The sequence below is a fragment of the Sinocyclocheilus grahami genome, unplaced genomic scaffold, assembly GCF_001515645.1.
Source record: "Sinocyclocheilus grahami isolate Dianchi unplaced genomic scaffold, SAMN03320097.WGS_v1.1 scaffold116.1, whole genome shotgun sequence".
Classification (NCBI taxonomy): Eukaryota; Metazoa; Chordata; class Actinopteri; order Cypriniformes; family Cyprinidae; genus Sinocyclocheilus; species Sinocyclocheilus grahami.
The window spans coordinates 876,542-888,164 of record NW_015505295.1 but is presented as its reverse complement, the minus strand read 5'-3'; the positions used below and the strand labels follow the sequence as shown (position 1 = coordinate 888,164).

The following is an 11,623-nucleotide window of genomic DNA, read 5'->3' as shown; positions in this document are numbered from 1 at the left end:
CGCTCAGGACAGTTCAGACATTGCGTGAATCAGGGGTAAAAAAAACGATATAAATACTGTTCAGTTTCTTGCTCAGACCGATCGTTTCGTGTCTTTACACATCAATGTATCGTCACGAGCCGCAGGGTTTAATTTGGTTTTGTTTGTGTATGTTTTTTTGACAAAGCCGTGATTCCTGTTCACTTACATTATATGACTGACAGACTGCAACAATTTTGAGTTAAAAACCTTCGTTTGTGTTCTACTGAAGAAACAAAGTCACCTACATCTTGGATGCCCTGGGGGTAAGCAGATAAACATCAAATTTTCATTTTTGGGTGAACTATCCCTTTAATTCCAATTTAATGTGAAGCTCAAATGCTATGTATAAACCTTTTCAGGAATTAATTTTTATTTTTATTTTTCTGTACATACACATGCACAGTGTGCATGTATGCAGCTGTGTTTTGTAGCGGATGCTTGTACTTCATTCATCCGGATTGGTGGTGTTGATTCAATCACTCATAGCTGCTTAATAACTTCAGCCACAGAGTTTAGAAGACTTGAGAATTTTTTATTTTTTTTTGTAAGCTTTTATTTTTATTTATTTATTATAATATTTCACATTAACAAGGTTGATTACCACTGATAGTTTACATCGGTTAACATCAGGTTTTTGATATACTGGTGGATTGGACCTGTAGTAGATGTTTAACATTTTCCTCTTGCTTGCCAAATGATAATGTTTCTCTGCTCTTGTTGCTATGCAGCAAGTCTGCAAGTGTGGCTCAGAGTGTTGCCGTGGCATCATTGGCGGCAAGAGCCAGCGAATCAATGGGCTGCCTGGGAAAGGGGGTGGATCAGGGGGCGGAGCCCGGAGGCTGGGGAGACTGAAAGAGAAACGCAAGTCCAAACACTCACTGAAGAAACGGGACGTAGATTTGGGAAAGGTGAGGAGAACAAGGAAGTTACACGCACTGCACGCCTGGCACACATCTTCAAGGAGATATGTGACATGATCACAAGCTACAAAGGTAAACAGACACTAATTCATTCACACAAACCATCATACTTTTAAAAAAAAAAAAAACTTCAGTTTTTGCTATTGATCTTATTGTTGGCAGTCACTTTAATGACTGCATAATAATTTTTATTATGCAAAGCAAGAAGCAAAGGTCATAATCATGGTGTAGACATTGATTTTGACATGCATTTGTAGTTTGTGAGACAGTCGGTTGTCTAGACCAGGGGTTTTCAACCTGTGGGGCGCACCTGTCAAGGGGGGCGCAAGCATCAGTTAACAGTTCTGTTGAGGAGAGCTCTGTGGCATTACTTTTCAAAGTGACCAAACTAAAGATTTTCGCCTGATAGACTGTAAAATTGGCAAGGAGTGATCAGATTTCATATCTAGGGACCTGAATATTAAAGAGGCTTGGAAATACAGTCTTTTGACTTGTCATAAAAAGCAACCATCTAGAACACCATACCAGCTGCATTGCAATATGACTAAATTCTTATATCTCGATATGAGTATTTTTATTTCACGGTAACAATATATATCATGATATAGATATTTTTGCTTTTAATAAGGTTTTTATGATATCTACATTTTTGATACCATAGAAATGTCATACTTTTTGTCATCAGTGTCAGTATCACAAAAAACTAATACCAGCCTAAATAAAAACAAAAACTCAAGCTCACCGAAGACAAGTAAACAGTCAGTAATTAATAATAAGGAACTAATTACAAGCAATGGGACAAAAAAATTACAGTGGAACAAATTATTGAGAAATGCTACATATTGTATAAAGTAATCAGATGTTTAAAAAACACTGCATATTCGTCACTGTGTAAATTAAATATATCTCTTTTTTTATTAAAGTTACAAAAGTGATTAGAGATTTTCGCCTGATAGACTGTAAAATTGGCAAGGAGTGATCAGATTTCATATCTAGGGACCTGAATATTAAAGAGGCTTGGAAATACAGTCTTTTGACTTGTCATAAAAAGCAACCATCTAGAACACCATACCAGCTACATTGCAATATGACTAAATTCTTATATCTCGATATGAGTATTTTTATTTCACGGTAACAAAATATATCATGATATAGATATTTTTGCTTTTATAAGGTTTTTATGATATCGACATTTTTGATACCATAGAAATGTCATACTTTTTGTCATCAGTGTCAGTATCACAAAAAACTAATACCAGCCTAAATAAAAACAAAAACTCAAGCTCACCGAAGACAAGTAAGCAGTCAGTAATTAATAATAAGGAACTAATTACAAGCAATAGGACAAAAAAATTACAGTGGAACAAATTATTGAGAAATGCTACATATTGTATAAAGTAATCAGATGTTTAAAAAACACTGCATATTCGTCACTGTGTAAATTAAATATATCTCTTTTTTTATTAAAGTTACAAAAGTGATTATTCAAGACAGAGCAGTGAGAGATTTTCTCTCTTTTGTTGTTTGATTAACATGAATGACAGACAGCAGGAATATTAGACTGCTGTCACTTTAAGAGCTGCTCGGCTCCAATATAGTTTTACTTGTTTTCTTTCGCAGCTGTTTGCCTTCACTTAAGACCTACTGTGTTTACTTATACTTGCGAAGATGGGAATTTTGTCATATACAAGTGTGTGTATTTAACCGTTCAAGGCCTGTAAAGCGGCAAAAATAACTCGTTCAATACACCTGTGCTCTATGAGCACTGCATTCATGTGCGCGCACCTCTCTGACAGCGCTCGGGAACAGTTTCTCAGACAGCGTGCACATATAGTGAAAGGAGTTATTTTTTGCTGCTGATTGCATTTCAAGGGCTTAAAATCACTTGTTTGTAAAATGCAATGCTTAAAAACGCATGCAAACGGTAAGTTTTCACGACCATGTAGCACAGCAACCACAACGTCACATATGCGTGTAACCACGATAGAGACGATAGTCTAAAATCTCTACCGGTTGACACATTTCTACTGGTTAATCATGTCTAAAAAAGTTTATTATTTTTTCTTTGATATTTCGAATTAGCTTTACTTATATTTAATTTTTAGTTTTAGTAATTTTAGTAATTCAACCTAAACTTGTATTAGAGCAGTTTGAAAGGCAACATTTCTCATTTCCATTCAAGTTTGTTTTTCATCTAATATTTATAGGTTCTTTTATTTCAACTTCATTTCAGTTACCAAAAAAAGATTTTCAATACTTTTAGTTTTAGGTAACGATAAAACCACAGGCTAATATACTAATTTAAATATTCATTATTCTATCATTATTCATGTTGTTCATGTAATATGTTGTGTAATGATTTGAAACCATGTGTAATTGGGGTAAGTATAGGTAATAGGTATCTCTCTGTTTATGTCTGTCAGGTGTGGCAGCACTGTGATTGTATGCGATTGGAGGCCGATGTGGAGCATTATCTCTGTGAGCAGTGTGACCCTCGTCCAGTGGACAGGGTATGTGACCTTTCAGTCTGTGTAACTTTACAATTCTTTCTTCCTCTCTGACTATGTTTAGCACGGCCATATGGTCTCTTATCACAACATTTTAAAGGTCACCCCAGGATAAGGTTTACTCTGTCATTCAGGATGTATGGAACTTTTGAAAGCTTTTTTTGTGTTTTTATCTTTTATGCATTTCCTGTCATGTTTCAAAAGGAGGTCCCAATGGTGCCCCAACCCAGTTATGCCCAGTCAGGATCCATCTATTATATATGCCTGCTTCGTGATGACTTACTATTGCATCAGGGTAAGTGCATGTGTGTGTTTGTGAAATCAAATGTATCTGTAATCTGTATTACAATCTGTACTACTGTTCAAAAGTTTGAGGTCAGTATTTATTTATTTATTTATTTTTAATATTTATACAGCATTGACACATTATATAGATAAAAAGACAATAAAGATATTTATATTACAATTTATATTTCTGTTTTTGAGCTTTCTGTTTATCAACGAATCCCCAAAAAGTAATAAGCAGTACAACTGTTACAACTATTGATATTATGAGTGGCAATTTATCATATTTAAATATTATAATATTAAAATATTTTAAAATCGAAAACAGTTATTTAAAATTGTAATAATATTTTGCAATATTACTGTGTTTTTGATCAAATATATGCAGTCTTGCTGAGCATGAGACATTTTTCAAACATATTTTTAAAAACTTCCAGCTGTAGTGTATATTGTAATATTTTGGTTCAGATGTGGTTAGGTTTATTTATGTTTGCGTGTGGCTGTTGCAGGTGACTGTGTGTACCTCATGAGAGACAGCAGACGCACTACAGAAGGCCAGCCGGTGCGTCAGTCATACCGTCTCCTGTCTCATATCAACGGAGACAAACTGGACATCTTCCGTATTGAGAAACTCTGGAAAAACGAAAAGTGAGATTCACTACACTTATTAACTACGACTTTTGCCTCAATAAATTCCAAATTTGCTGCTTATTAATACTTAGTAAGGTAGTTGTTAAATTAAGGTATTGATAGGATTAAAGGGATAGTTCACCCAAAAATGAATATTCTGTCATTAATTACTCACCCTCATGTCGTTCCAAACCCGTAATACCTTTGTTCATCTTCGGAACACAAATTAAGATATTTTTGATTAATTCCAAGAGCTTTCTGACCCTCCCATAGACAGCAACGCAACTACCACGTTCAAGGCACAGAAAGGTAGTAAGGACATTGTTAAAAAAAATGTGACCTCATCGGTTCAAGCGTAATATTATGAAGCTACAAGAATACTTTTTGTGCACGAAGAAAACAAAAATAACGACTTTATTCAACAATTTTCTGCGTCAGCAGCGCTACACGCTTGCATCGTGGTAATCTCATGAACGCGCGGCAAAGACTGACACAGAAGAGAAGAAATTGTTGAATGAAGTCATTATTTTTGTTTTCTTTGCTCTCGGATTTCATCAAAAATATCTTAATTTGTGTTCCGAAGATGAATGAAGGTCTTACAGGTTTGGAACAACATAAGGATGAGTAATTACTGACAGAACTTTCATTTTTGGGTGAACTATCCCTTTTTGGGGTTATTTGTATGTGCTTTATAAGTACTAATAAACAGCCAGTATGCTAGTATTACACATGCTAATAAGCAACTAGTTAAAAGTGAGAATTAGTCCCTAAACTAAAGTGCTATCAAACGTTCGTATTCAAATAGTTATTTGCACTCTTGATTCAGAATTAAGCATTGACATTCCTGTTGACCATGGAGCAACATTCCTATCACCCTAATGTTTAGCGTAAAGGTTACACCCTGTCCTAACTACACGCGACGCCGTGGCACGCGATAAAAGGTATCTTTTCCATGTTAATCGGAGGTTTTGTTCTAACTAGCCTCGACGCCGATACGCAAAATTTCTAATTTTGAAACAGTTTCTATTTCTGCAAGGTCGTGGCTGGAACAACAACATGAGAGTAGATCATCTCAATTGATTTATGTGCTTTATTCAAAGTTAAACGTGTCTAATATGAGTTTAAATATCGTATTGCATTACCTTATAGCCAAACTGAAAGCAACAATAGATAGTTTACCTCAGATGTTGAAAATAAATTAAAGCAAAGATGACCGTTAAAACGAGTGTATTCCTAATATTTATGAATTAGATTAATAACGTATCCATTTCGTTGCAAGAGCAGTGCGCTTCAACTGAGAGCTCACCCACACATGCTTCTGATTGACTGATATTTGATTGATTCTGTAACGTCACAGTGTCGCGTCACGTCTAGTGTGGAGAGATTGAGGTCTCTGCAGAGCAAAAGTGGGCGTTTCTGAATTTGTAGGTGTTTTCAAACTGCAGGGTGCTTCTCAATCATGCAATCAAAATGATCCCCCTTACCTAACCCCACCCCTAAACCTACCGTCACTATGACATCAGCCAATCAGGAAACATGGTCTAAAAACGCCTCGATCTGGTGACTCCCATTACTTTCCTGCAGAGATCTATACTTGAGTGTGGACAGCCAAATTGCTTGTCGCTGGAATCTTGTTGCGTCGTGTGTAGTTAGGACACGGTGTTAGGCTCAGGCTTAAACAAATTTCTTATCCTCCTGTCAATAGCTTCTGGTTGTAGAGGTGGGATTGTTTGAAAGGAATATGTCTTACTTTACTAAATCGCATGGACCTTAGATTTGATCTCGACTCACTTTCTCTGTCTTTAGAGGTGAGAGGTTTGCCTTTGGTCATCACTACTTCCGTCCCCATGAGACGCACCACTCTCCTTCCCGCCGCTTCTATCATAACGAGTTGTTCCGAGTGCCTCTGTATGAGATCATACCTCTGGAGGCGGTGGTGGGAACATGCTGTGTGTTGGACCTGTATACTTACTGCAAGGGTGAGACATTCACACGTACAACAGTTTTACATAAACAAATCAACAGTGAGATCCAAGAAATGCACTGAACCAGATGTTACATGCTGAAAACATGAAAACCACCATACGCTTTGCATGCTAATGCCTGATGCTCTCGCTAATGGATTCAGGTCGTCCGAAAGGGGTAAAGGAACAGGATGTTTACATCTGCGACTACCGGCTGGATAAATCAGCACACCTGTTCTACAAGATCCACCGCAACCGGTACCCAGTGTGCACCAAGCCCTATGCGTTCAACCACTTCCCCAAAAGACTGACACCGAAGAGGGACTTCTCAGTGAGTAGTTGTATAAGCTAGGAATCTCACAAAACTGATAAATAAGTGAAAAAATAAGGATTTTTAGAACCATGAAGATTTTTTGTATGACAAGATTAATAATTATATTATTTTGTGTAATAGCTACATCACATTTACATTTAGTCATTTAGCAGATGCTTTTATCCAAAGCGACTTAAAAATTAGGACAATGGAAGCAATCAAAATCAACAAAAGAGCAATGATATGCAAGTGCTATGACAAGTCTCAGTTAGCTTAATGCAGTACCCGTAGCAAGGTTTTTTTTTTTTAGTGTGCACCAAGCCCTATGCGTTCAACCACTTCCCCAAAAGACTGACACCGAAGAGGGACTTCTCAGTGAGTAGTTGTATAAGCTAGGAATCTCACAAAACTGATAAATAAGTGAAAAAATAAGGATTTTTAGAACCATGAAGATTTTTTGTATGACAAGATTAATAATTATATTCATTATATATATAGTAAAAACCTTATATAGTCATTTAGCAGATGCTTTTATCCAAAGCGACTTAAAAATTAGGACAATGGAAGCAATCAAAATCAACAAAAGAGCAATGATATGCAAGTGCTATGACAAGTCTCAGTTAGCTTAATGCAGTACACGTAGCAAGTTTTTTTTTTTTTTTTTTTTTAATATATTTAAAATCTGATATATTTTATTATTTAATATGTTACAAAATATATTTTGGGTCTTTTAGTGGTTCACATTTTAATATTTAATATAAACTGTTACATTATATCACAATATGTTCTCTTTGTTTTTTTGAGGGGTGAAATTTGACCTGGACAGTTCTTTTCTGAGATTCACCCATAACATATTATTGACAACAATATTTTTTACTCATGTTTTACTTGCTGTACTTGCTATTAAAATAATAAGTGCCATCTGACATTTTCATCTAAAATGAGCATTTGTATCAGGCTCCTATGTTTAGGTTCAGTAAATTTACTCTAATGGCAATATATAGGTCCTTTTCTATGCAATTAAAGAGAAATAGCTGAACATAAATATGGGAGCCTGATAAAATGCTTATTTTAGAAGAAAATTTCAGATGGCACTTTATTGACACATTATTATTCATATTAACTCACTATTATTACTTTGTATTTGAAGTTTGATATATTACATTACAGATTTTTTTGTTTTTGTTTTTGGACATATCTTTCTGAGATTCAGCCATAAATGTTTTTATGAATAAGAATATATTTTATTCATATTTTTACAGATTTAAAAACAATAATTTTTTTATATATTTATTTGTAATATTTATTGATATTAATAGTAGTATTACTTTGTTTTTTAATATTACTAATTACTGTATATGTGTGTGTGAGTGTGTAAAAATATTTTTATTTATTTGTTTATTTTTTATTTAAAGGGGTCATATGATGCTGCTAAAAGGAACATTATTTTGTGTATTTGGTGTAATGAAATGTGTTTATGCGGTTTAAGGTTCAAAACACACATTGTTTTCCACATACTGTACATTATTGTTTCTCCTCTATGCTCCGCCTTTCTGAAACGCGTCGATTTTTACAAAGCTCATCGGTCTGAAAAAGGCGGCCGGCGATTTCGACGAAGGAGCGTCCGGAAGGACATGTGACGACTCCGGGCTGGACTCCGCTTCGTCCACGGTGAAGGCCGGTCCACAGCAAAGTTGTAGTATTTCCTCAGCAACCAGCACGGATCAGCTCCAGGCATGACGAAGCAGATGTTTTCCTCTTTTGGAAGACCAACCAAAGTAGTTTCGCTTTCACAACAAAGCACACAGCGTCTTCACGACATGGCGGCAACAACAAAACTACAGCGAGGATAAAAGTTACACCTTCTTTCTTTGCGTGAACATTTGGGCGGCGTTATGCAAATCTTCCCACATAGTGACGTGGATATGTGGGGGCGTGTTAGAACGAGCCGTTTTAGGTAGGCGTGGCTGACTCTTAACTTTTATAAAGAATATCTCTTTGGATTTGAGACTTTAGTCTTTGCAACTTTACAGATCTTCTTTATGCACCAAGAGCTTGTAACACTTCAAAGAGAAAGGAAAAATTCAAATCGCATCATATGACCAATTTAAGTTTGAAATTTTGACAACATTTTGTGAGTCACCCATACATTGTTATAGGCCATCATTTTTAATTGTTTTAGACAGTTTTAGATGGGATGGGAAGTGGTGTTATCGACTGTTTGTAAATCTGATTAAAGATCTGTGGGGTTTTTTTCCCCCATTGTTGACTCATAACTACTTAATCGACTAGTTTCATTCAAACAGTCATGAATTAAGTATGCCAGTTGCTTCCACTCACTTTATTTATTTTCTCTCTCTCTCTCTACAGCCTCACTATGTGCCAGATAACTACAAGAGGAACGGTGGCCGCTCTGCCTGGAAGAGCGAGCGGCCCAAAGGTGCATCAGCCTGTGATGAAGAGCCCTCCCCCAACGCGTCATGTGACCGGCTGTCTGCTGGCTTCTCTAGAGATGGGGACGAGGTCGGAGGGAGAGGAGCGGAGGGAGAGATGGAGACCCCTCAGGAGGACTCCAGCGCCCCTGTTCCCCAGCTATCCACGTCACAGGAAAGGAGGACAGGTGGGGAGGAGGAAGACATAGAGGAAGAAGAGGAGGGTGAAGAGAGGAGAGAGACGGACGAGGGCACCCGAGAGAGAGGGGGAGGAGGAGGGCGGGACGCATTGGATGCCCCTTGCTCTTCCTCACTCTCCTCTTCACTTCTTCATCCATCCATCCTGGGAAGAAGGGAAGCACAGAGAGTGAGACTGAACAAGATTCTGCTCGACCTGCTGCACCGGGCGCCCAGCAAGAATGGTAAGAGACGAAATATTTATTTATCCAAAAGGCTTTAGTTACATTACATTCCTTCCAATCTAATTTATTCCTGTAATCCCACGTTTTAATTTTTTTTCAGTGGTATCCCCAATATGCTAATAATTGTAAAAGCCTCTTTATTGTTGGCTTAATTTTTGTCATTCAGTACCATAAATTACATTTCTTCATTTTTGTTCCTCCAAACACAAATGCTGAATGCTCTTTTGAAAGGAGAGAGGATTTATTTTACGACTTTACTGAACGTTTTTCAAATAATTTGCTGAATATTTATGCAAACTATATTACATTTATATCACAGATTTAAAAAAAAAAAAAAAAAATTCAGATTTTGTAGGGGTCAAATTTGGCCTGGGCATTTCTTTCTGTGAGATTCACCCAAAAGTGTGAATGTGGTCAATCATTTGTTATTTTATTCATATTTTACAGTTTTACACTATTTATATTAATGACATTACATAGATGTTCATAATGATATTATTCATATTAAAATTAATGATTCATATGATATTATTTTGTGTTTTAAAGTTAAACTATATTTTACTATACAACTAAATATATATTGTTGTGGTTTTTGTTTAGATTTGATATGGATATTTCATGAAAAATGTTTTGTTTGTTTGTTTATTTAGTGAAATTTGACCTAGACATTTTCTGTTAGATAAATGTCATTAATTGTCTATAATTTACAGTATTTATATTTTACAGTTTGATTGGAAATGATTTTATTTCTATTAATAATTAATACTATTCATATTATTATTACTTTGTGTTCTAAAATATAATATAACTGTTACATTTTACTTCAAAATATATTTTATCTTTTATAATTTTGTTTATCCTTGACCTTATTCTGAGATTCAGCCATAAATGTTAATTTAAGTCAATAATGTATTTTTGTATTCATATTTTTACAGTTTTAGTTGGGAAATAGTAATAATATTATTTATTATTATTAATATATAATGTTATTGCTTATTGTCATTATTTAATATGCCCTATTTTATTCTGAATAATTGAAAAAAAAAATTCTTAAGAACTGATTCACAGAAGCCTTGTTTTATATACATAAAAAAAACTATGTTTAAAAACCTTTTAAACACCATGTGTATTCATAATCTGCTCATTTTGCCCCACACTGCTACAGATCTACTGTAACCTCTTCTATGATGAAAACTAATTCTCCCGTTATGTCTCCCGTACAGCGATAGATGTGACGTATCTTCTGGAGGAAGGCTCTGGTCGCCGCCTCCGCAGACGGACGCTTGGACTGAGCGAATTTATTTGCAGGAAGTAATGCTGACTACACTCTCTGCCGAGCACGCTTGCAGAGCAGCAAGAGAATAATGAATATGGAGGAGCAGAGGTGGACTACACCTGAAAACGAGGGGGTCAACAGAGGTGAAAGGCGACAAGTTCAGATTTATATCTCGCAGTTTCTTTTTCTAAAGGAGCTACAAGAGAGACCGACCAGAGTTTCGTGCACTGAGGACATAGCCGTCAAGCTTGATGCATTTAAAAAGAACAAGTGTCAGACATAGGAAAGTTTGCTTTGAAATTCTATCCGAATTGTTGCAGATGAACTTACTTCACTGGTCAAATATCTCCTATGACTGTGTGGTACTATATTTGGCCTTCATTTCGGGTGCAAATGGAAACTTGGGAGTCTGGCGCTACTTTGTGGTCGACATTGGGAATGACTTGAGTGCAACCAAGAAAGAAAAATAAATAGGAGCATCATAGGAGGTGCAGTGTAGCGCACACACACACTGCCCGTAGACTGAGAAAAAGAGAGAAAGGCGAGAGCTAACTGCACTTTTAACAACAAGGACATAATTCGCTTCCGGAGATGTACGGATAAGACACACTAACACTCGCGCAGTATTGATCAATGCTGTATGATAAAGCAAAACATAAGTATGTTACCTTCTTTTTCTGTTTGTTTTTTTATTTGTTATACTGTAATTACATTAGGAATGGCGCACGATGGGGGTATCCATATTTGTAAGCTCGGGACTTCGGGACTGGGCTTGAATGTTTCGCTCCTGTTATCGTGGGCATTGCGATTGGTTAGAATGGCTGCCAGCCCCGCCCCCTTTATTATTTTTTTT

At 36.1% G+C, this 11,623-nt stretch overlaps 1 protein-coding gene across 1 annotated transcript in view; it reads left to right on the top strand.

Moving 5' to 3' along the window:
* Nucleotides 1-11,623, top strand: part of LOC107589474 (histone-lysine N-methyltransferase ASH1L-like) — a 35,299-nt gene extending 23,676 nt beyond the window's left edge. The window contains exons 15-22 of the mRNA XM_016277924.1: nucleotides 754-929; nucleotides 3,290-3,451; nucleotides 3,653-3,743; nucleotides 4,243-4,381; nucleotides 6,170-6,342; nucleotides 6,492-6,658; nucleotides 9,011-9,494; nucleotides 10,718-11,623. Of these exons, the coding sequence (XP_016133410.1) occupies nucleotides 754-929; nucleotides 3,290-3,451; nucleotides 3,653-3,743; nucleotides 4,243-4,381; nucleotides 6,170-6,342; nucleotides 6,492-6,658; nucleotides 9,011-9,494; nucleotides 10,718-10,809 (1,484 nt within the window). The 3' untranslated portion in view covers nucleotides 10,810-11,623. The remainder of the gene's footprint in view (nucleotides 1-753; nucleotides 930-3,289; nucleotides 3,452-3,652; nucleotides 3,744-4,242; nucleotides 4,382-6,169; nucleotides 6,343-6,491; nucleotides 6,659-9,010; nucleotides 9,495-10,717) is intronic.